The sequence below is a fragment of the Temnothorax longispinosus genome, chromosome 6 (assembly GCF_030848805.1).
Source record: "Temnothorax longispinosus isolate EJ_2023e chromosome 6, Tlon_JGU_v1, whole genome shotgun sequence".
NCBI lineage: Eukaryota > Metazoa > Arthropoda > Insecta > Hymenoptera > Formicidae > Temnothorax > Temnothorax longispinosus.
The window spans coordinates 2,344,253-2,371,401 of record NC_092363.1 but is presented as its reverse complement, the minus strand read 5'-3'; the positions used below and the strand labels follow the sequence as shown (position 1 = coordinate 2,371,401).

The 27,149-nt window shown below is 41.0% G+C and overlaps 1 protein-coding gene across 5 annotated transcripts in view; it reads right to left on the bottom strand.

The window, feature by feature from the left end:
* Ten-a (tenascin accessory) overlaps positions 1-27,149 on the bottom strand; it is a 561,949-nt gene that overhangs the window by 179,595 nt on the left and 355,205 nt on the right. Inside the window, exon 1 of one of the 5 annotated variants that reach the window (XM_071780082.1) lies at positions 8,208-9,202. The exons of the other annotated variants lie outside the window; for them this stretch is intronic. Within the exon in view, the coding sequence (XP_071636183.1) occupies positions 8,208-8,247 (40 nt within the window). The 5' untranslated portion in view covers positions 8,248-9,202. Of the gene's footprint in view, positions 1-8,207; positions 9,203-27,149 lie in introns of those variants that run through there. 5 annotated transcript variants of the gene reach the window in all.

Below are 27,149 nucleotides of genomic sequence, written 5' to 3'. Positions count from 1 at the left end.
GGTGTGTGCGAGCGTATACCCGATATGTGTCGCCGGAGGTGCGGTGTCACAGTCCGCACTTTCGAAAACTCGTCTACTCTAGATCTCTATACTCTAGGTCTAGACCGGTACAACCCTCCCGCGTTTTATTACTCATATTCCATTTGACCTTACACCTTGCATGTTGTTTAACTCCGTGTAACACATTGCGGTCATAAATAAAAATTGCATCGCTCATGCGCTCTACGTCTGATGCGGCTCCTTGATTGACTTTCCCTATTCTTTTTTATATCGCACATTTTTTCGCGAATGAATTCTCGGAAATTATGATATATTGCGAAATGAAGCTATATCCTTGTACGAGCGCAGAAGCATGTTTTTGTTTCTCGGGCAAGATCAATGGCTTGCGCTCTATCGCTTCGCGTTATGCGAAAAATCAAGGGAATAACTTTTTAATTTCTTCCGCATCGCAGACCAGCCGTCCGTATTGTTTCGCTCTCGGCTCAGAAGATTGAGCTCTGTTCTACTACGTGTTCCGTGCAATCATCTATCATCTGTCCGTGCAAGTCGTAAGTTTTTTCATTCACTCCGCTTTCCGATACCGCATGTTGCAACATACATTCTTATATCGCCAAAGCGTATATAACTATATACTGTGAGTCATAAACCATAAACGTTCAGACTCTCGCAGTCGCGATCAAACGGTTTCGCGAGGACGCTCGATTCTTTACGAAAGTAAAGTATTCCGTATGCTAAAGAATATCTCCAGAGATTGAACTTAGGAGAAGGTGCATAGTTCGCATTTTGCTAAGACATAGTTTACTGCGTTCGAGAATAAGAGAATGTTACGTTGTCGATTTCTGCTGGTCAAACCTAATTCGAAATTCGATATCATAATGTACCGGACGACTTATCGAGAGATCAGAATTGCTCGCAAACAAAGCGTAAGTTGTGTACAGAGATAAAACAAGGTAAAGCCAATATCATAAAGCAAAGCGTATATACGTGCATTTCTTGACACTCAACTGATGTATAATCAAGAGGTGCGAGAATACGAACGGTGGGTAAGTGTGCGTAAACATAAGGGTTGATTAACGATAATGGCGATGTGGGACAATTTCCGATAGCCTGTCTCTCGATCGCGCGAGGGATATTTTAGCACAGGGGGGAACGGACAAACTGTCGGCACATTGTGCAACGTTACGGACGCCAACCCACGGGACGCTGGACGTCGAAGGTAATCCAGGGGGATGCGTGCCCGAGAATTCTGATCAGCGCTTTACCTCTTATAGATCCCGCCAATGTGTTATTACTGTTAACACCTCTACTTCGTGTAATACCGCGTACATCATTGCTCCGACGACAACGGCGCCCACGATCTCACAATCCACGGACGTTCGGTTTCGATGATACGCCAATAGATGCGGCCGTCATTATTGCTTTCATTCCAGATGTCATACACGTGCCAGGGCTGTCCGCGTTGTTTTAAACGGGGAGATAATACTTGCAAGATATCGCGCGAGGACGACAGGAACTGTGTATTCTCGAGAATATATCGCGTTCTTCGCGCGTGCCATCACGCGGATTATAAAGGAAAATTTAATTTCCCCCGAGCGTCCCGAATACAAGAATAGAATTGTAAATAATTGTGAATCGTTACGTTTCATCATGTTTTTTAATGTGCCGTTATTTCGTCAAAATTACACTCTGGCAGTGTTGAGTCCAGTAATACGCCGTCGTTGCGTCGATTTTTATCGCTTGAAATTGTATAAGACATAGTAATCTAGTTTGGCCTTCGAATTCATGGAAAAAGGTTCCACGTAGAGACAGTATCACATTCGAACAATTGTCTTTGAGACTATTTTCTCTTTCGTCGAATGCGTTCTTTCGTTCATGGTACACGTTCGCGTCGTCTGTTATCATTTACAACGAAATTCTCACCATAGTGCTTCGATTTTCTTCGAAGAAGCGAATTTATCGCTTTGCTTTGAGCAATCTCGGCTTGTCCTGATCAAACGTCTGCTCTCGCAAACATCTCGCGGGCATACTCGGATCACTAATGAATGTTTGGCGAAGTCACATGTGTCATCGACCGTTCTCTTGGATCGCGATATACAAAGAAAGTATCAGCAATTTTTATTGCTTACCATGTTTTGTTATTTATATTTTTATTAAAACATTATTCTTATGTGTTTATGTTAAATAAAGCAAAATCAGACAAGAAATAGATAACGGTAGTTTCTCGCATGTCGTTAAATAGCGTCGTTTAATTATCTCGTATTCACATATAACTATATGGAATTGTGTAGTATAAAAAATAATAAGAAAATGGATGTTGGTAATGTATTTAATGTATCATAATCGATACAAGTCCTCACTTATTCTCTTTGTGATCCTTACTATCTCGTACAAACCATCGGTGTTGCCAATATCTAGAGGGTTGATCTTAGCTTGGTGGGTAATGAATGTTTATTAGGGCAGGATCCGTTGACGGATCTTCGTAGACTCGAGACGGATCGATATGCGTTGGTCTAGACGTTCGTGCCTCGAAATAATTGGTTGACTCTGATCCTGCATTCTGTGTTCGTGAGAGGTAAACATTTGCGATTGCCTGCGCTTCAAATACGTCCACGTACCAACATAAATCAATAAAGCTAGTCAAAGTCATTTAAGGAATATTCTCGGATATATTAACTGTTTCAAAATTCCAATTTTCTAAATATAGATAAAAAAGAGTTTCTCTTATTGTTTTCCGATATGTTCTTCTTCTTAGTTCATATAGTTTATATAACTTTTCATAAATATCGACATACAAGAAAAATTGCATTTGCATGAATGACAATATACATTTGCATTTACTGTTCGCTATTATGTACTACGTGGAGATAGAAGTAGCTAAAGTTTAACTCATTGTCAGTGGAATAGTCTCGTTTTCTTCATCAACTCAAATTGCGGGAATTAGCTCCTGGCCTCTGTCCAAATTACTTTTGTATTCTCCACCGCGTCTTGTCTCATTTGATTTGCGTGATATGTTAATTTTGAAAATGGTGAGCGAGCGATAAGTAATGACGGATATTTTAAAAGCTCTGCAGTAATACCAATCTCGGATAAAATTTTTTTATAATATTCAATTTTTCTTTTCAAGGCAATAATTTACGTAACGCGGCAAATTAACATATTTAATTTCACTTTGAACGGGCAATATCATCGCGCTAATGGCGTAATTATCCGGTAATGCTTTAACCGAGGGACGGATAACGCTTCGGCCAGAGTATATATATAATATATATACTCATATATATATACACACACACATACATATATAGGCAAAATTACAACGAAATTGCAGTGAAAGAATTGATACGTAGCGCGTTAAATTCAGTTTCACGGTAGTGTCAGTGTGCATTACGGCCAGCCAAATTTCTCGTATCTGACCAAATTCGAGTGACTAGGGGGATAAATTGTTGCACGCTTTTCGCAGAGCGGCTGCCGGAGAATTGTGCATTTGCGTCACGTAACCTGTTTTACGTTAGCGCTTTTGTTCTGCATGAATCTTATTAGCGCCAACCATTTTACAGGAAATTGAGTTAAACAGTTTTCTGCATTAAAGCTTTCGCTTTCCTTTCGGGTTGCTATTGGCCTACAGGAAGTCGTGCAGAAGATTGTGATTAGGGTGAGGGAGGGTTAATATATTCCATTAATAAGGCAAAAAAAATTACGTTTAAATGCTATTCGTTTTAAACGTTTTAAAAAGAAAACGTATACCTATATAGATTATGTATAGACTATAGAGTACTCTCTGTTATCACCATCATTTTTCACGAAATCGGCTTATATATATCGGATTGAGCACGCGTTACGTAATTCAATTATTATGTAGCAAAGGTCTGTTGCAAAAATATTAACTAGTAGATATAGTTAAGAACGCTAATTATTATGGAAAAATTGTATAATGGGAATAATGTATTTTAGAATACAACTTAAAGTTCAAAAGTCTTTCAATCAAAATATGTATAATTATTTATATAATATAATCAATTTCAGTATAATATAATCGTTAATAATTGTAGAAATTTCATATGCTATTATTTTTTATGTTTAATCTGTACGAAAGCGTGTTTAATGCGCAAATTATGGCTTTAAATTATAGAACTTCGACATATGCGAATAATTTTGTTCGATTAAACGGATCAATTTAATGTTCAATAAATGCAATGTCTGACAAAGTACTGGATATAACTACTTTATGTAACAGGGTAGGTTAAGTTAGTTTGATCTACATCCCCAAAAAACAAGCGAAGTAGTTACTGCTTAACATAGTTATATTACAGTAACATATTGTCTAAGTATATATAATGCAGAGGATAATTCCTATCATCTTCATAAACCGCACGCACGTATTGATCGTAACATGAATATGCGTGTATACAGGGTGGTCGGGAAACGTAGGAATTAATAGGGAGGATATATTTTATGATCAAAGCATTGGTTGTTCTCCAAAAATTTAAGTGAGAATTGAATTATAAAGTTATTTCATATCAAGGAGACTATATAATATATTCAAATAAATTAAATTGTAAAAGCATAAGATGATAAAAACTTTATACTGCAGCAAATTTTATACAAACAAGTTTTAAAAAAAAATTTGCCAGTACTACTAAACGTTATTTATTGAAAATTAAAAAATTATGTATAATAGCTGTCATTTAATTAATACATGCTTTCAAGAAATACTTCTGCTTTTGATATCCACGTTTCATCGACTACCCTATAGCGTGGATTCGTAAAGTTCATATAATAGACGACAAATATATGCAATATGATTTTTGTTTGCCGAGATGAATTCTGCCAACGCTGCACAACGAGCAATAGCGGCATGGAGACGGAAGAGATCGAGCTTGAGAGAGGGATGCGAATTGAAAGACTCCACTTTAGCATCCCCGACCCCGTTCTTCCCGCCTCCAAACAGTAGCACTTCTCCTACAGTTATAGTTGCAGTGTGCGACTATGTGGGACGCGAAAACGAAGTCGGGGAGAAACGGGTTGGCGCGTTTTTATTTACGACCTCGCCCAATGAAATAACGGCTGCGAAAGAGCGTGCAATTGCCTTCTCATCTCGGCGTCCGGCGACCCACATAAGCGCTCATTGGCTTTCTCTAAAAACGTTAATTACTCGGTGTTAATAAAGAGCCGATACTTCAACGTCTCGTCAACTTCGTAATTCTATTTTCGTTTGAATTCAGATTTAAAAAAAAAATATTTCACCATCGTGTCTAGGATCCGCGAGTTTTTAATTGCAATACAATTTTTCGTGCCGAAAACCCGGTCGAGCGAATTACTGAATTGTTTATCGCGTGTTTGCGCATTGTTCGTCAGGGAGGTCGCGACGTATCGCGTTATGAAGAGAGAATTCCGAATATGTTCGTCGTTTGCCGAGTTCGCCCGTAAGCACCGCTTTTTGGGCTAAACGCTGGAGTTGCCTTGTCCGAAACTTTTCGACCGTGTTGTGTCGCTTAGACAGGCAGTAGGGGCAGCGAATTATTCGACGCTCACCGACAGACTGCCATGGTTGTTTGCCGAAGTGAATGTAGAACGATCAATGTGAAGCTTCCTGTTCGCTGATGGCTCCACCGTTAGCCATTAATACTCTCATCAACACTCGGACTGCTCTATTTTTTTGTTCCCCCTTATATGACTTATTTCGTATGTTTTTACATTTATTCTCTAAAATTTGTTTAATTTAATAATGTTATAAAATAATACAATGTAAACTGTAAAATTGAACAAATATACATTATTCGTATTTATTTTTTATCTATGTAATAAATGAATTAGATTTTAGTAAATTTTATCAAAGTTTTATAAACTCAAACTAAATATTTTAATTATATAAATAAATTGTGAATAGAGAGAGAGAAGATTATATTCCCATATAATCTCAGTTTAATAAAGAGTGCAGATTTTTTATTCTCGCAACCTATTGCTGTTAACGAATTAGATGATGATAGAGCACGAATAATATATGTATGTATGATAATAGCGGTACTCAGTTTATTTTGACAGAATAAATAAAGGGCAAATCGCGAGAGGGAAGTACTATTTTATCTGTAATCTATAATTTACGCAACTCTTATAGATTATAATTCCATTTCAGATAAGAGAGTTAATACTTTCGCGCAGAATATTTACATTTTGCCCTTAATTCGTTTATTTCATCCTTGTATTATTCTTATTCATAAATATTCGGTCATATATATGTAATGTCTTGATGCCATACTACTACTCTTAATTATTTACATATAGTTATATTTTACATCAATAAACGTAAATAATTTTAATATTTTAATTAAATATTTTAATTAAATATTTTATTTTTTACAAAAAAAATTAATAGACACACGAGATGCTCACAACTATGTGGTTGAAAAATTTCAGTGCCTCCGAATTCTTCGACAGTCCTCCTCTATATGTTTCTTTTCCTATCGATACACTCTGCTAAGCAATAAGCGGTCCGATCGATTTTCTTGAATTCAATTAGACGCGACATATTGCAGATGCGGTTCGTCGACGCGGGTGGTCCGTGCCACGATTTCATCTCGAGTCGCCTCGCGGCCGTGAAAACGTTTACACCATGAAAAACGCAAGCTGAATTCCGCCTCCCTCCGCGAGATTGCATTAATTCCACGCGCGACACGTAACCCTAGCAATAAAGTGGCGTAATTGCCGATGCGCCCGTGCCCCTTTGGGCACCGAGGAGGAGGAAACTCCCGTCGGCATCGGGCGCGGAAAGTACGCGCAATATACACGGGGAAAGGGGTCATCGGCGTACAAATCCACCCCGACATATCCAACACGCAGGCAGACAGTGGGTCGACTTATGCGAGCCACGTGCACCATTCTAATTTGCTTACGAGCTACGGTCTTAAAGCACAATGCGCCACGGGCTCCGGGAATACGTGCGTCGGTCGGCCGTACGGACAATGCACAATGTGCCCTACACTTTCGCCCCCGCATTGTTTCTCGAGTTCGCGAGTCCAATGATATCGCCATAGTTTTGTCATCTACGTCCGCACGATTGCGGTCCATTCTGGTTAACGGAACTAATGTAAAGCGCATGAGAAAGGATGCGAATAACTTATTTAACGATCCAACTCACGAGCGAATAGTATAGTAAGTTTTTGCTTTAATCACCAAAATATATACCACAAATTTACATTAGTTACTTAAGAATTTTTGCCGATTTTAGGAAATATTACCGTCGAAAGGTATCATCAGAAATAAATTATCGAATGTGTGCTTGACTCTTTCTATCCAGCTAAATCATGTTAGAATATTAAACTAGTATAATAATGACATATAATAGAATCGTAACTAAAAACAGTTTGTAAAGAAATGAGCATTAGTGTTTGACCGCAATCCCTATAAGATCAAATCGCCCAAGTCAAGATATGATGCCGAAGTTTCTAAGTTGGGAATAGCACTAAAGGTTTTATTCCATCCCCTCATTTCGTACGTAACGTATTTGGTCCAATTTAAATTCCGAGTAAGACCAGCGCGGAAAGCCCAAAGGACCTAATATAATTCTGAATACAAGGGGCACCCGGTATGTCTGGGATCTAACTTGCATACATTTGCCAAATAGGCACGTTAACATTAAGAATAGCGTCTGCATGCTTTCCCGTAACAAAAAGAATGAATATATTTCTCGTCAAATACATTATGCAATGTTGAAGTGTTACTACGTATGTTATAACTTTACTGCGAGTCTATTTACACTATGGAAATATCTCTTATTTCAGATAATTGATTGTAATGAATCTCGTAATAAAAGTACAATTAAACATCATTGAACAGATACATGTATAAACCGCAATAATGTAACAACACGTGCCTTAAAGCAAAATAAAATTTTGTTTTGACTAGTAATTTTTCAATGTTACATATCGATCAGATCTGCAATGCAAATTACGATATTTGAGCATGTTCAAGTAAATTTTGTAGCTGTGTACAGTTTTAGAAAATTACCGTTTTAATCCAAGTCACGTTTCTCAATCAAATATATATAAAAATCATAATTATAGTAAACGTGTGTGAAAGTCTGTAAATCGTGTTGAAAGTTTTGTAGCATACGGTTGCTAATTATGGTTGTTATCGAAATGTATCTCTATTACGCAAAGTTAATTTGACGCAGTCGTTCTACGCAAGCATCCTCTTTATTCCGTACGTACCAACACGATCTATATCTTCTTGCGTGTAGTAGTGATGCATCGTTGCTGCTGGGTCGGCTTGCGGTAGCAATTGAATCACACGGGCGACAGTTTATGGCCGTACGATGATCATCACGACCAATACAGCGGTCACTTTACTCTGCTATTACTCACTTCCATCTCAAACAGTCGCGCAGGCCACCCATTCGCCACTTCCGGCACGGTATTGTTCCTACAAGTTTGGCTGTGCGCAGATTCACGTAGGCGTGTGTGCACGCGTGTACAGGCGTACGATGCCTGATCCTTTCCCGTGCGCGATGATACCCTTTCGAAAATGGCGGAATCCACGTGAACGCGGACAAGGTCGATGTCCGTAAGAGAGAGAACGCGACGAATATAACGCGATCGTCCGAGCGTGCACTTGACAAGAAAAAGCTCACTGTATGCGCGAATTCGGGCACGGGCGTTCACCTCTCGCATTTCGCGCCATGATTTAGCGCTCTGATTGCGAGCGTGACTACGAGGACTCCTGTGCTCGAAGATTAACGCGTTAAATTTCGTAAATTTCGTTTTCTTTATCTCTATGATCACTAAGAGATCATATAAATTTATGTATCCAGCAAGTCTATGAATATCTCACAACGTATGATGGTTCATCAAGTCTTCCGCATTATGTGACGTGGAAGCACGAGGAATGATGGTTTCTCGCATGATTATGGCACTTGTCGATGTCTCGCTGAGACGTCGACCCGATTCAAGGTTATGACAGAGGGACAATTGGTCCAGAAGGTAGCGCCAACGGCTTGTCACGAAGGAAACGTCGATGATGCGGTGCAATTCTCTTCGGAAGAAACGGAGAGTGCGTCTCACCCTTGACCGAAGTACCTCACGCACTGCACCCTCTCCCGCCCACTCGTTTTCCTTTCCGTTTTTTTTTACCGGCCCAACAAAATCAACAACAATAGGGAGACGGAGTAAAACGACAAGCCCGATAACATTGTGGCACAACGCTCCTCCGCAAGCCGATTCTGCGCAGAGTGTCGGTCGCACATTCGGAGAGGCCGACAGCAGCCACGCTACACGAAGAGGATGTCGGCGACCGTGGCGCCATCCGCGACGGGAGGGGCGTCGGTGGTCGGCGCGGGGGTGGCACGCCGACTGCCACCCCCGCGACATCCCATCCGCCGCCACCTCTGCCCTGTCCCCTCGCTCTTGTTCTTCTCTCGCTCTCGCACCATCGTACTCCCGCCGCTCCCGCAACCCCATCGACCGTCTTCCTCGCCGTCGTACCCGCGCATCCCCCTGCCACCACCTTGCACCCTCCGTTCCCTCTCGCTATCCCGCTCGCTCTATCGTGGCAGCCACCACCGGCTGCGGTATCGATTGGCCCAGTTGTCCCTCGTCAGAGCACGGCAGTTGCTCCAACATCCGAACACGGCCCACCACCGCCTTCTTCGCCTTCATAGCCATCTTCACCTGCCGCCCCATTCCTATCTCCTGAACCACCTTCGCGTTCATCTCTTTTTCGGCGCGCGGTGATACAAATTGCAAAAAGGTATTTCACGCTACTGTGATGCGGCAAGTTGGTAATGGGCAAATTTTTACGACTATCACTTCCATCGTTGATCAGGGTGGCACATTTTTTTATCGTAAAGGAGGAACGATTGTATTCGCGAAAAGGGACTTGGTATGACGGTAGTCAACAATAAAGGACGATAGATTGGATTAACGGCTCATCGATTGTTTGGATAGCGGAAGGGATGTTTTTATGACGTCGCGAGAACGTAGTATTGATTAACTTCGTGTGGATGATCCCCGAAACTGATAAGAAAATAGGATTAAAAAGCTGCTTCTCCGTAATCCTGTTATCATTAGGGAGGAGCAAAAATTTATGTGATCAATCCAATACCTAGATCCTGGAATAATGTTATTCTTGCTTCCCCGCAACCACCCAAACAGAAAAAAAGGAAAATATATCTATATATATATGGGATACTGCTGGCTTTAAGATACTTATGGCTAAGATGTTTGGGCTTAATTAGCAAGAGATTTTTAAATTCTGGAGTTTTAATACATAATTAAAACAGTTTTAAATTAGGCAATGATTAAGATAGAGATATGTAGATAAAGCTTGGGTCAATCTGTACTTTTCGATATCAAGCGAACGGTAAGAAGGTAAACGAGGTGCCACCACGGAAATACGGGCGAACAGGGCAATGTTAGTCGGCGGTCGTGAGTAGAGCGTGGCGGAAAACAGGGGCGAGTATAAACGACAAAGGAGACAGGCATTATTATATGGCGAGGCTCTGAATGCATGACAATGCCAGGCGAGGCGCTCTCTCTCTCTCTCTTTCTTTCTCTCTTCGTCTCCCTCATCTCCGCACCCTCTTTGTCTCCCGGTCGCGCTCCCGGTTACTCCCGCGGGCGCCGCTCAAGCACCGCCGCGGGACCATCGTTTCACAATGCTACGCTAACAAGGTCAGCAATTAATGAATCGTTGGCAATGCGCCGCCAGAAAAATATACGCGCATCCAATGGGACCGGTGTATCATTAAGAAGGTGGTACGTCGGGGTATGCCGTTTCATGGATCGGCGCTTCGGATGTTCCGACATTAGCAATCAACGGCCTTTGAAAGACTTCGCGAGACTGAATACAGATACGAAAACTGTGCACGCAGCTCAAAGTTACTTCGTTTATTTCAGTATATCTCTGAAAGAGAGATTACGCTGTAATTTGTGCGCGGGATAATTAGCAACCTGGTGGTACGAGTTCTAATTAGAGTGTTGATCGCAGAAAAATAATTGGCATTAATATTATACACAAGATGTCGGAATCAACAGACGTGATGCGAAATTGAAACAATCAGGTATCACTTTTCCGTTTTCATCGCGTAATTTTTGCATTGGCGAACGTGAAAAGCAACGCGTCAGTAACTGAATATTCTTTTTATAGCCCGTTCATACATTGCTATTATCTGTTCCACGCCAGATGTATTTTTCGTGAAATAGTTTCACATTTTCGAGGCAGTAATCCACGAATGAAACTGTCAACGTTGATTCGTTAAAGCTTCGACTTTATTTTTTTATTTTCCGATCATGAACGGGATATGGTATATTTTCTTGGCACGAACAAGGCTTATGAACAAAGTCTTTCGTTCAACAATCATTTTACAAATAACATAGAAGAACTGTAATGAAACTTATCGCTGGATATGTTCAACCTCATTTGAGATATGATGACGTGGGACGGGTGCGTCTTACTTTTTTCAGCTTCACCGCGTCGGGAAATTAAAAGAAACGGTAAACGTTCTCTCTCTGGACGAGATAGAAAGCTAGTAACCAACTATCGAGAAAATCGTAGAATTTTCCCTCAGGAGTGCCGCGTTCAAGAAAAGTATATACCTCGAGGGCTCTTACAACGCACTTTTATAGAACGTAACGGCGAGCATCGGTGGGCGGTAAGGTCGAGTTTTAACCTTCCCAATCTTCAGATTGCTTAGCTGCTTTAGTCGAAACACTTTTTAGCCAATCACGCAATAGCACTCCTTGCATTCACTGAGTTCCTCCAGTATTTACGGCAGATTGATCGAAAATTCTTTCTTATTTTTATAGCAAGCCGTGATTTTTAAAATAAACCGCACACAAATGCATAATAATTCATGATTTAACTCATTCACACAATTTTTCTTATATGTTATGATATCCGAGTATGTTTGAATGTTATTGATCGTAGAGTAAGTTGGGTGATTCTGCTGAAACAAATGTTGATTTCGTTGTACAGTCTAGCGCGGCTGGACGATTCTGAAGATGTTTGAATGATGAATCCAATATCATCCTGGGTTAGATCGCGGCAGAAGCGAAATACACCCCCGGGACAGAAACCGTTTCCCTAAAATAGACCAATGAGCCGTCCCTGCTCCACATACATCAGGGACTCTGGGGCCGCGGCATGTGTGCGCGCAGCGGAGCAATGCATCATACGTTACAGATTGGTTTCACGTAAAAGAACGCCTATATAATGGTGTGGATGTTTGATGCCGAAGAGGGAAATGGTTGGAAAATAACGAAAGTAAAGCGTCAGCTATCCATTGTCGCGCATTGTGTCCCATTCGCGCGATTTTTTATCGCTTCGCAGCTCCGCGCTTTCATGACCTAAAATCGGCCCGCCTAAAAACGACCGACGCGGAAACTTGAAATCCCGGTTTACATTTTTTGAAAAACGCTTGCTCCCGTGACCTCCTACAAACGTCGTTTTTTCTCGTTAATTTTACGTAATGCAGCACAACATACAGAGAAGTACAGAGACAGAGAAATATATAGATAATATTTAGTATAATAAAAACGCAAGTTGGACATTATTTAGAATGAGAGGACATTAGCGTGACTTTTAAATATGATGTTAAATAAGTGACACACAGTGAATAGTGAATAGCGTGTCGTCGCTTCACCACAGCCGCGTTTCTTCGCGCTATAATGTTTGCAAAGATATGCGCCCTCGGAAAGCGACCCCCGTCGGCGAACGCCGAGAGAAGTACACAGTCACTAATTACAAGGGACACGAAATTACATAACTTTCACGAGGTTGTATATTCTAATTTGGCGGATCGTTAAAGGTCGGTCGACTTATGCATATTCATCAGACATTTTTTAACGACCGTCCCCTCCCCCTTCCCCTTCCCCCTCCCACGGCCAAATCCAGAAGAAGCTACTTCGTATGTCGCACGCTCTAATGACCGTTTTGTAAATTAATGACGGGTGCGCGACGTCATTTCACGGTTGATGGCGATATTACGGCCGGAGTATAATACGTCTACGCGGCACCTGCAATTAACGCGCGCGGCATTGTTGCACATCGATGGACGTAAATAAACGCGGTAGTATACATATGTAAACGTTTCTCGTTATGACCTACTCGTGGAAGCTTGCGCACGTGTAATTACCACCATACACGTCATTCGTTATACACGACTTAACGATGGCAAATTGTGTCTTCCCGGTTCCTTCTTTATATTTTCTCGCTCGACCGCGATAATGGATCTTCTCCGTAAAGAGAAAGAATTTATCTTACAATTCCGCGGAAATATACTCGTATTTTATTAATTACGTTGAAATAGACAAGAAACTAGACATCTGAATAATTTTTACAATTTCATAAATTAAATAATGCATGATTAAATTACAGAGTAAAAATTTTTATATTTATTTGAAGAAACAGAAATCTCAACGATTTCTCGACGTTGAAAATATATCCTGTAAACTAAAGATTAAGTGATATCAAGATCCTCTATGAAGATAACTACTATTTTCCTATCTATTATTATATATCCTATCGTGCCAGTCAATGTAGCTTTAATCGGACGGAGGATACCGTTTATCGCGTTATCGCGCTAGCGCCGGTCGACCTAAACAGCGTTTCAACCTGCAATTTTCCGTGAATACACCATTGACCGGCGACCGAGCGAAAATATCCGGGTTATAAAATCCACGACAAGCAATCCGCCGGCTGAGGCTTTGCCGACAATCAAATTTTCCGGCGAGGGTCACGCTGAGTTGATAGGGCTGATTAAATCAACAGATCGAAACTTTAAGGCGGGCCGTGGTCATTTAATTTTACCGAACCGGAAAGGTTCTCAGGTGGACCCAGTCAGCGCTCGCAACATCGACAGCGTTGTCGATGAAAAGTTCTTTCCAAAGACAGAAGCGAAAAGTGGGCGAAGGGGCAAAGAACGAGAGCGCATCCACCGAATCACAAATGAGTTACGAGACTCGATTAAGCATCTTCTAGATGCATTATTAAGGAGCGGAAGAGCAAAACAGGGAGTAAGAGAAAAAGAGTAAAAGGGAGAGAGAGAGAGAGAGAGAGAGAGAGGGAGAGAAAGAGAGAGAGAAGGGAAGAGCTAAGCTAGCTAGGGGCAACTAATGGGTTGTAACTAGTGTGTGCGGATTATATCTTCTCGGTCAAGCCGGTACAAGCCACTATACGTAGAAACCTCTAGTGGATGGGTGCGAGGAAGATGGAGAATACAACAAGGAACGATGAGAGTGGCGAGCCATCAGATAGATAGAGAGAGAAAGAAAGCGCGCGCGCGAGAGAGAGAGAGAGAGAGAGAGAGAGAGAGAGAGAGAGAGAGAGAGAACGCAAATGGGGTGTGAGAGAGAACAGAGAGAGGACGGGGAGAGAGGCTTAACTCGGGACTTTATGAATGCCCGACTGCAGCGCAGGAGTTCAGGTAAGATAAGGGCTTTCTGCACCCTCTTCATCCCACTGCCTCAGGGGCTACCGTGTCTATGCCTCTCCCTTCGTCTCGTCGAAAACGCTACATCGCCACCAAATCCGGGCAACGGTTTCCCGGGCACGCAGCTACTCCCTCGCCTATACTCACGTTCCGACCGCTTAACGCCAGATTTCGCAACTTCTGCCACGAGACAGAAGCCTCATTAATATTCGAACGGCGATCTTTCATCGTACCGATGCTACCACGATCTCGATATGATGCAAAGTTCCGGCATCATCGTAATGAAAACGACCCTTCAAATGCATAACGTGCTATACGTTAATCGAAACCTTCTTTAACCAGAAATCGTTTCATATTCTAATAAAATTGTATAAGTTGGCATATCTTAAATTACAAATAGAAGTAATACCAGAAGCTCTTAATAAATCGTTTCTATATAAGAATCTTCTTATAAGAATCTCTCTCTCTCTCTCTCTCTCTCTCTCTCTCTCTCTCTCTCGATCACCTATCGATAGAAACGAGGTCACGGTAAGAACACGATTGGAGTTTAGAAACCTAAGACGCATTGTAATATTGCACACGAACAATTCAGATCAACGCTATAGGCGAACTTAGGAAAGGATTGGCAAAACAGTTCATCGTCCAATCCGTTTCATTTCGCGCGAGAGTACCTATAACCTGGACGATAGGTCAGCTCGCGAAGGAAAAGAGCGCGCGAGTGCCTCCAGAGGAAAGGCAGGATTTCAATTTCATGGCGAGCAAGGAGCCCATTGAAGCCTTATTCCGGCGTATAAACATAAACGGCGCAAAACGATAAAAGTCGCTTGTGCCGTGTACGAAGTGCCAGGAGCATGAGAGAGAGAAACGGTCGGAAGGAGGTCGGGAGAGAGAGAAGAGAGAAAGAGTGAGTGACTGAACAGGGGGTGGAAAAAGGGAGCGGCATAGAAGAGTGTCAGCGGCCTGGCAGGTGTGAGGAAAAAGGAGTGCTCGCGTTGGAAGGAGCGAGAGTCAGTAAGAGAAAAGGAGATCCGTCGGGGTGGGTTCGCGAGCGAAATATATTTCCCGGCGGGACACGAATTACCGTGGAAACGAGAAAAATAATGAAACTCGTTCTGAAATCTGTTAAAGTGAATATTATTTAAATCTGCCGGCGTAACCGGGATATCGCGTGAGCGATTACACCTGGAAGAGATAGAGAGCACGTTGGAAGGTGATACTATAACGCCGCTAACTACCATACATTTTCGTCGTCAGTATCGATGTTTTTCAGAACACCATGGCGTTAGTGATAGCAGTAGTATTGGCGGTACGCAACGATACCAATATTACTATTTTACTGGTGTTGGGGTTTGTAAGAGAGAGCCACTACCATGAACACCACTACCACTGGACTCGAAGTTCACCTCGTCGTCTCTCTGACTTCTAGCATCGGATAACCTCCGCTTGTAGTATTATTTCAGGTATACACAGGCGCGTGTTAATACACCGGTCGACCGCGTGTGTGCGTACCGCCGCCCACATATTCCGTCCTGTTTCCGCATGCCCGCTCCGCTCGCCTATCTGTGTCCATGCGACCGTACAATCGGCGGCCATAAAAAGCGATAGCGGCCGACGGAATATCTGCAAAACGCTCCCGAGGTTCCTGCTTGCTTTTATTCGCTCACCCCAGCGCCGCCGACCGCTTTCCCGATGCGGTTATCTACGTGTCGCTCGTCCGATATCAGCCAAGTATAAATGTGTCATTAGGAAAACACGTCCGATATCAGTCGAGTATAAATGTATCATTAAGAGAACTCGTGCGGCAATCCACGGGAGTGTGTGTCTGCGATTGCGCTATTTGCGTTGCCGCGATCATGCGTTGCGGCCGGCGGCAACCTGATCCGATACCTATTTCCGGACGGACGAGCGATATCTTACCGCGCTCATGATCGGTTCGGCGGTCCGGATTATGCAAAATCGAATTTCAGTATATAGTCGCCTCGCGAAATAAGAGATAGGGTCTGTGACGCTCGCTCCGAATATAATCGGAATGTAGATGCTCCGTTTTTGCCAAAAAGTCAAGACTTTACCGAGAAAAAACAGAGTAGATTGACGTTAAATCGCGGTACGAACAAGAGATAACGAACAGAGTTAATTTTTCTTTCTGCCATTTCTAGATGATCGGAAGACGTACTTCGTATAAGTATTACTTATTCACGAACATAATTTTATTTTCGTGCAGAAACATTTTAGTGCGATATTAGAGATAGCATTGGAATAACCGCATCGGAATAGTATCTTGATTCATTTTGCACATTTCTATTATAAATTTAGTTCGAATGTCATACATTAATTGCAAAAGTGCAAAAGTTCACGTCAAAATGATGCCAAAGGTTTCGCGAGAACGATGACGGGTTAAAAATACGTCGACGCTCATAACGATGCTTCGGACATAGCTTGCGATATTATCTCTGGCACTCTCGGGAATTCCTTCTCGCCTCGGCGGGTGCCTTTTATGCCCGTAATATCGGGCGCGTGTTACGCGGTCCCGACGGCACCGTTGCAGATCGCCATTGGTCGATAACGATATTCTGTCAATGTTACGCGCGCATCGGGACGGAGTTCGAGGGTTGTCGTCATATGTGCGCCACGAAAGGGAAAGAGAGAGAACAAGAGAGAAAGGAGGAAGGGAGAGATAAAGGGATAGATGAAGGGCAGGTCGAAATCTTGATCGCGTCACATCGTCGCCGCGTCGAAATGTACGCTATACGACATGACAGTTATGCACCGGAGATGCCCGATGCCCTGTCATTACGCGAGGATAAATCTTTCGATGGGGCCCGCGAGGCCTCCAGATGTTCGTCGAGATCGCGTTACGGTTGGACAACTACGGTGTCGAGCATGAAACGCGACACGATGTCAGCCGCGGGAGGAAGTGCGTTATCTGCGGACCGCTCTGCGCCGAATATCGGCTTGTTTGTGTTTATCCGCGTACCCGACGTGTTGACGGTAATACGGGTGGAACGATCGGTTTGGACTAGGCGAAGTTTACATTACCTAGGTTTACCCCGCATCCCGCTAGTGAACCGATTAGCCGTTGCATTAGTAAGTCGATGCGATCTGACCAAGTGTCGCCCTTTGAGAACGCACATCAATTCTCACGCAGATGAATGTCAAAAAATCAGCTGCATGCTTATAAATTTTTTTTTCGCGTATTCGCGTAATTATATTCGTATAATTTTGTCACAGAGTATTTGATATAAATAATATCTCGATGTACGTATTTTAATCAACCTTTCCAAGATGTATTTATTAATTTATTTATTTTTCCATAACCCTCGCGCGTACTAATACGATATCGTTCCTAAAAATATATATCTGTAGTGTGAAGTAATATTTGACCATCCCGCGATGTGCGTGACGCTCATACCGACACAAAAAAATCTAGAATATGGCAAGACCATCCGGAAACACCAGTTACAATCCTGGCAGGCAATTTAGGAAGGTGTGGACACGTCCGCCATAACCGTACCGGATGTGCCTGGACATATGGTATGCGCACGATTAAACTAGGGTGACCAGACCTTCCTCAGTCAATCCTGAGTAAGAGTTTTCTCATTTCCTATCCTCTATATCGCTAATATTTTCGCGAAAAGCGTCGTGATATGGATAGCAATAAATAATATCGTTGTAATCCTATTTTATTTTTCTAATCTTAAATTATTTTTAGTTTTTTTTCTTAATTATCTTCGATATAATTTGCTATAATAACGTATATATTTCGGTTGTTATTTATTTGCTCGGTTCATTTGATTCATGTTATACTCAACTAAAGATCTTTTAATTTTCAATAGTCAAGAGTTTGCATTTTCAGTCAATTAGCTAGCGTTATAATTTATTACAATGAGTTTCTCAAGTTTATTTTAGAATAGAAGATGAGTATGAATAAAATCGAAGGAAATTTCGAAGTACCTTATGTTCACACCAAGTCGGTTTGCCATGGAAGAATGAGCGGAAATGAAATTACGTTCTTTGCAAATACTCATTGAGAACACGCATTTCAAGACTCATTTTAAAACCTATTTTCCACCTCGTAACGCAAAATCCGACAAGTTACAAGCTTGTGCTTTCGGGTCAAATACAGCCCGAGAATCGCCGCCGCGCAGCGAAATTATATAACCGCCATTATTTCCTTCATTATTACAGTTTGCCGTTAAATGTCTGTTGCAAGTAGTTGTGCGTTATTATTACTCTTTAACAATGTCAAAAGAAACAGTTTCGTCTAACAACCCGCGGTGTTTCCGTTTGTTCGTTTGCCATATAAAAAGCACGATGCACGAAACCAATTACGCGGAACTGAGGTTTATTTGAAATGTTATTCTCACTATACTTATTCGCACATATATCCTGTCTATTTGAGAGAGTTTCGCCGAAACACATATTCCTTCCACAATTGCGTGGTATATGATTTGTTCGTTTCTCCGTACAAAAGTCGCGTTTCTCGAAAAAGCAGTTTACCGAAAAAGGCGCACGATGAATTGGGTAGCAGGCGAATTACCTTCGTAAATTCAAACATCGAGAGGCTGTGGTGAACGGAGGACGAGGGGCGAAAACGAGTTCCCGTCCTCTCGCAACTGTTCTGTAATTCCGCGCAAATGTCATCGTCGGCATTGAAGGAACGGCGAATAGTCTAGGTGAAAGAATCGCGATTATTCGCATGTTCATTAAAACGCAAACGAATTCCATGCGTCCTTCGTGCCGGCTAACCCGAACAGTTCCGTCGTTGCGTCTCTCTTTTTTTTTCTTTTTCTCTCTTCTTCGTTACACGTCGCACCGTATCGGACGAATTCCGTGTAAACGATTACGTGTCACTCTCGTGGAACCGACGTCGGCGTTGCTTCTGTCGCCCGGCCGTTCTCCGTAGACTTGCAGACCAACAACGGCGTTGTTCTTTGCACGGCAATCGCTCGGTCTTGCGGACCGGTGTGTCGCGACTTTTTTTTCACCCCTCGGCTTTCCAGCCTTTCCTCGTTTGTCACACGCACCGCACGACTCCACGATATAGCTTCGTTTCATTTGCAACCGCATCCATTAATACCGCTCGTTGGCGTGGCCTGTAACTCTTCTGTACCGCGCAAGAAAATCGATGTCCATCGACTGTGCCGTCTCTCGGTGCTGCATTTTTCCCCAACTTCCAGTGAAACCGAGCGAATAAATTAGAATCTTGAATGGAACTCACGGTCGGTAAGGAGAAATATGTACCTTTCAACCGGAGCGTATATTCGATATTTCTTATAAGCGATTGCATCTGCACTTATGTGGCCAAATACATATACATATAATTTTTTTCTTTTACCGTTGTAAATGCGTTCTAATATTCATAACTAGTTAAGCTCACAATCGAGATAATTAAGCTTACTGATCATTTTATATTTTTACGTTAATATTTAATGATTGCGATAGAAATTGATTTACGCAAGTGCAACAGTTTAAACAAGTTCCGGCGATTCCGGGACAATACCTCGTATGCGTACGGCTAGAAACCTTTGTCGCGATTTTGTGCCTGGTCGACAGCAATGTTCAAATGTACTGTTTTCTCTTTTTGCCGCGTACACCTTCGCCTTCTTCACCGCCATTTGTCACACCTATCGTACGAGACCGCGATAGCTTCGTTTCATTTGCAACCGCGTCCATTAATACCGCACACATTGTTTTCTGCCGTTCCTTGTGCGCACGCAAAAATCGATGTTTGTTGACCTCTCTCGCACGATATACAATGGGTTATGCTTTAATGATGTAAAAATGCGCGTGTTACGTCCCCCCTGTCGGTGACAAACTACTTGACAGATTTCGAATCGGTTTTTTCTCAGAAGAACTTTGATGAGAAACTATCATTTGCCGCAACTTTTTAATTTTAGAGATTAAATATCTTGGCAAACAAACTTTAAATTAAATTTTTATTACAGTAAAATTTAATTCCAATTAACCGAAAGATAAAATTGGTTTATGTTCTCACTTTTGACAAACCTAATTTGTCAAAACTTTTAATGTTTTATGTTATATTATATTTCTACTATTTATCATTTTATTACGCGCTGCAAAATATCGCCTTTAATTTTATTAAAATGTAATTAAGAAACAGTTCACGTCTAATAATAAACCTTATATATATATATATAAATCAAACGAAGGGACTGTGTGCATGACGGTTAATTACTCTCCTGTTATTATGTCAGAGCATTATTTCGATCTTCGGAAAAGTTGCGACGAGTAGCAACATTACGCAATACGGTAATACAATTTGAAGATTAATGATCATCTTCGGGAGATTGGAAGAAAAAATACTTGATCATCCGCTGTCCGCCGCATACTTCGTGGTAAGTAGTAAGTTACTATCTGATTATACAATCTCCTTAATGATAGAAGTGCTGTAAGTTTGCGACTTCGTCGTCGTCTTAGGATGCAGCTCGTTTAAAAATTCGCGTTCCCTAGTGCATTAAAAGACTGCCTACTAACTATTAACTTCTTTACTATTTTACTATTCCTCCTATGATATTGTTAAGATATGTATACGGTATAAATAACTTATATACTTTGTTGGTTCTAACGCAAAAATGTGTGCATTTTTAGAGAAAAGAAATAGTACAACACCGAGATTTTGCGTGGTTTCGTTGAACGAAATATTGCGAATGACATACGAAACTCTCCGACAAATCTCCTGATTCCCTTTTTCTTCTAATCCATGTCCCTCTGCCTCTGCAATGTTCCAGAAAAAGATTATAGCCATGCGGAGCCCAGCGAAATATTCATACCTGCCTGCGTTATATCATACAATGCAGTTGAATGCATTGTGAGATTGGCGCGTCATAATAATGCTATACGATATTATTGTCGTTATTTTATACCCGTCCTACCGTTGTTTTATTAACTTCTGCCAATAGGAACGTATGATTTATTGAGACACGCGTTCTGTGCGATGTATGTTGTAAGATATGAATTCGAGTTGGTCGATTACTCTTGATATAGAAAACAATCTAAAAATACTACATGTCACACACACACACACATTGTGACCAGCGTGCTTTATTTCATTAAAGAAACCGATAAAATTGAGTACTATGGTATTTTGGATTTAATACATCGGTCGAACCCGTATAGAGTAAAACGATTATCTGGTATCGTTTATCGAATATTCATCGAATTTATATTGCTTTCATAATGCTATTTTAACTGCACTCCATCTTTATGAATTAATAATATTATAATTGTGCTTTCCTGTGAACGTGAAGTATCGCTGATCAAAGGTGTAATCGAATAAACGCTGTAATAGGCATTATTCATATGCACAAAAATTGAATATAATATATATTTCGGAAGTTGACTCGAAAAATTTGATTATTAAAACTTACAATTTTTCTGTAAAATCAAAACGATCGCACGCTCGTTTGCGTGATAGCGCGCGCAGATCGTTTACAACACTTTACGGGTTTACAATTCGCGTCCGAACGGATGACCGTTGGCAAGTTTCATAAATAGATTACACTCACGCATTGATCCGTCATTAAGGCCCAATGAGTATTTAACGTTTCAAAGTATCGAAATGTATTTACGACAGGATTAATGCCAACCATTGCTAATCCCGATGTAATTACTGATAATACGAATCCGCTCATTTGTCACGTTACGCTTAGCGAGATGCCTATCACGATACCTATAACTGTATTCTCGAAATCTGTATCGCAGATACGAGTTATATGACGAGGTAATAGTGAATTGGTACGTAGATGACACATTCGGTAAATCAAATGTCAAGATCTTCTTTGTATGCGTGCGTGCATGCGTACGTTGTGTGTGTGTGTGTGTGTGTGTGTGTGTGTGTGTGTGTGTGTGTGTGTGTGACTATACAGTCTGAATGAAAGAATGGGGTCACAAAATAGACTGCTAATATTGATTTAACTATTAAACTCATGTATTCCGTTCACTCGCCGAACTTTTATACAGCGCATGTCACGCATTAGGTATGCACGCGCAATTTCGTTTATTCTATTTTCGTATCCAAGCTCATCCATATATTCCGGTGCCGGGAGACTTGTCATGTCACGCAACGTTATTCGTCGATACCTTATCGAGCGGATCAATCCGCTCGGGGAATGGACGTGTCGTGCGAGCTGCATTATGTAGAGCAGTCGGTGTCGTTTCGTTTCCCATCGCGGATTCGAGAAATTCCCGGCTGGTAACTATCGGGGGCGTACACGTCGATACGTAGACTTCACCGCCTCGTTGACTTTCTAAAAACTACTTCCGCGATAAGAAAAAAAGAGAGAGAGAGGGGAGGGAAAGAAAGAAAGAGAGAGAGAGAGAGAGAGAGAGAGAGAGAGAGAGAGAGAGAGAAGGATGAAAAACGGAAAGACGAGGGAGATCTCCGCGATGAAAGGCTGCCGTCAGCGAGTTTCCGGTGGGTTCGAAAAGTCGGTCGTTGCTTCGCACGTAAAACCGGTCGGACAGTTCGCGAATGCGAAATATCTCTATATATAGGTATATAGATATACATACACACGTGAACCGCGAGGATGCAGGAGGAGAGATTGGGGCTGAGGGATGAAAATATGGGCGGTCATCCCCTAAACCAAAGTAACGACAGCCGACGGCGGCACCGTCCATACGTCTTCTCCTAAACCGGCCAATAAATCGAAGAAATCGATGGCTGATTGAATGGAGCGAAGTAGATTGCCGTACACTTTCTCCGTCTCTCCCCACCTATCTTTATCCTATCTGTTTCCTTTCTCGTTGCTAGCGCGTTGCTCTTCCCATCTTCCGCACTCAATCCGTAAATGCGTGAGCTGCTAACCGAGCCGAAATGCTATTGCTTACCAGTTAAACGTCGTAGAAATTGCGCGCGTATAATTCTGGTATTCTGAGACAAACACGAAGATGTTGTTGAAACTTCAAAAGAGAAAATAAAACGTAACACTTGTTTGTAAAAAACATTCTCGTAATATCTCGCGAGAGCAGCTTCTTAGGTCACCGATCCCGCCGATAATTATCCGCGCTGACTGCTTTATATTTAATCGAACTTTTTAAACCGCCACGTTATCGCACAACGTCGGCAATGATTACGCGACGGCGGAGCCGCTATAATTTGAGCAGCTAAATGCGATCATAAAATGGTCTCGTGAAAATGAAGGAAGAGGATTGCTGCCATGCATAATGCCGTTGATTAATGCACTCCGGCAATTTGTGTGAGTGATTAAATGTGCAGAAATAAGAAATATATTTTTAATTAGAATTTTGTAAATTAAAATTGTCACATACACTGAGAAACTCATTTTGTTGAATAAACTAAATCTGTGTTTGGATATGAGCAAACAAATTCTTTAGTTAATATAACAAATTTGTTTGCTCATATCCAAACACAGATTTAGTTGATTCAACAAAAAATGGGTTTTTCAGTGTATATTATACTAATGTTCTTTTCTTATCGCACTTGATAATAGATTAATCTATTGCCACTAAAATATTTCGACAGTATTTTTAGAACTCTCTTAATTAAGAGAATTAAAATTGCACAAATGTCAAATAGAACTTTAATGTAGAATTAAGTTGTATCATTGGTACTCATTTTCCTTACATATAACGTTTACTGAAGTAATTAGTTTCTATAAAAGTTGTACTGTGATCGCTGATCCGCAAAGCGTAACTGTACATCATAAAATGGTGTTATAGATTTATTTAGAGCAATCAAATTAATTTTAATTTCCGTTACGTACGATAATGGATTGTAATTATTTAACATAAGGTCTCGGTGCACGCGCGACATTTGCGAATCGAACGGAGCACAATTTCGATTGTGGGTTCCGGCACCGTAGTAGTACATTGCACGCGAAGCACCGCCTAAATAAAACAGGACGGGAGTATAATACGACGAGGGTATGTCAATGTCAACGTCTCCCTTTGGAATCGAAATTAGAAAGGGAGCGTGGAATTTTAAAGGGTTATGCTGATCGGCTGGCTGATCGTTCTATTGCAGTACCGCGTATCGCTACTGCCGAAGACGATGGGGTAGCCTCGCAGTACCAACGAAGGGAGATCCTTCGCGCATATCTGTTTTGGATAATGCAACAGGGGGAAGACGCACCGTGTAAACTGTAAAGTTAAGAAGATAAGTGAGAGGATCGATAGTGCCGCGCGTGAGTTAAGCGGGATTTCATGCGCGTCCATGCTCTTGCAAACAAGTCTTTTTGAATTTTCGTATTAACATAATTGATGAACTCTATAAACATTATACCGTAATTTATACATAATTTCCTCAGTCCTCACACGGACGTTCATTAACGCGCGATTTTTCCGGAGAGCGCTGCGAATCCATTTGACAGAGATTGTTTCAGATTCACCTCTGGCTATGGATCAAAATTATATTTCTCTTCTCTACTCGGTAGTTTGCGACGCATGCGAAATTGCGATAGAATGTATACGGTGGAATATCGACGTGTATGCTAAATTCGCGACACGAATTTAGTCTATTTTGTTCCTGCGTCGACTGGCTCTACAGATCGAAATTCGGCGCTAAAGATCGGCCGGCAGGTGTCAATAATCTATACGTGTACGATTCAGGCTGTCCGTTTTTCACCTGAATACTAATGAGCCATTTTCGACGGTCCGCTTTCAGCGAACGAAGGGTAAAACGGAATAGACGGATATGTACCTGCCATTCACGGTCTGTCGGGAGAGCAACGACGATGGCGGGAGAACGAAGTGATTATGGAACAAAAAGCCTTTTTTATATCCGTACGCGCGGAAAGTTTTTCATTAAATCGAGATTTACATTCAACGGTTATCTTGCCGCTTTCCTTCGTTTCAATCATAATTACACACTCGACGATGTCGAGTGGTTTTCTTATGCTTCGATCATCATTAATATTAGAGAAACATAGCCTTGACGTTACAATTGGATTTAAATGTCACGGCGGATTTAAATTTCGTGTATCCACATCTGAATTCTCATTCGGCATTCACGATGTGTCTAATACCGTTTATCGCTAAGCGATATATTAATAAAACGTATAATTTTATCGATAATAGATTTCAGATATGTGAAGTGCATTTTAAATCATAATAAAAAAAAGAATATTTATTATGATAACCAATTCTTAAAGACATATCTATATTTAAGAAAATATCAAATTTAACTTTTGAGAAAATTAATTTTTTAAATATCTCTCTTCATACTATACGCTGATGACAATACGTCTGTCCATCTTGCTAAAAGTAAGTACAAAAAGTAAATATTATCTACTCCGTATATACTTGAAACTTCCCATCGATATCCTTCTGGTCTCAATGTAATATTTCTAAGTTACAGAAATATATTGCAACAACGTAGCAGAGGTTGGTATTCTATAAACCAGAACGGCCAAGTTGCCCAGAGAAGAAAAGAGATAAAGCGCAAGAAGAGAGACAAGGAAAGAGACACAAATAGAAATATCGAGTCCAGATCGAGCCAAGCAGTACGAGTTGGTTGATATTGAGAAGCAAATTGAATCTGAATGTTGTCGTAAAAGATGGATATCAGTCTGCACGTGCATCGCCCTCCCCAAATATTGTCTACCAATTCGTTACTAACTTTATTCCCGGCGTACGTTCGTTGCAGAGCTTTATCAATCTCTCTAGATGTCCGACGGGATTCACATTGCGGAGAGAGAACTTCCGGACATTATTGTAAAGAAACTGTATAGCGAGAACGTGAAATTGATGCCCTGAACAGACAAAGCTCGATTTTTATGTCATTCTCGCAACCCAATTGGAGTAGACAAAATATTAGTTTTCTTCCAGTCACGTTAACTGATCTGAAATAGTTGTATGCCATATAAACAATTAATTATTCAAGGAACACGATACTAAAAAATGAAGAAATTTATAATATTTAAAGAAAATTAATTGCTTCATAAATGAGGTCGAGAATTTTTGGTGCGGTAGTATGAATTTTTGAACTGATTCAATTTATAAAGTCAAAAGAGTTATAATATCGTGATATAAATTCATTTTTCGTAATATTGCACCATACAGAGAATAACTGTGTCTGACAATATTTATTCGAAATTTATTACTGCATAAATTTGAAAATGATTTTATATATCTCGCAATTTTATATTACGTACGGCATGAATACAAAATATCTTATTACAACTAATTCATTAATTACTCTTATAGGCTTTGTAACATTACATTGATCACACATTCGATGCATCAATTATATTTTATATTATTATGTCGCCTTTAATAACTATTTTATGAATCAATTTTATGAATCTCATATAGTACTGCTTTACTCAAATAATGAGGCAATTTTATTTGATGAATTATTTAATATATGCATGTTCCTAAAAGCAAATGTTATACTTTTTATTACTAAAACAACGCATGCGTATAACAGCGTAAGGAAAATGACTGAATCAAATATAATCGTTTCCATAAAAATTTCAAACACATGGATTTATTTAAACGGCTTTGGTTTGGATTTAGAGTCTGTGTTATTTCGGAGGGAACGAGTTTTCAGCGATACGATTTTTTAATGGCCATTTTTACGTTGGTCTAAGCTCGGTTGTTTTGTTGTAACGTGGATGTAACGTGCCCTGATTACACGCAAACCGCGTTTGCCATGTACAGATTGCTCGCTCCAGCGATAATACGCGCGCACGCTAGGAAACTGCTCGCAGAATTTTCCGGCCAACATCTGCCTCTCGTAACGCGA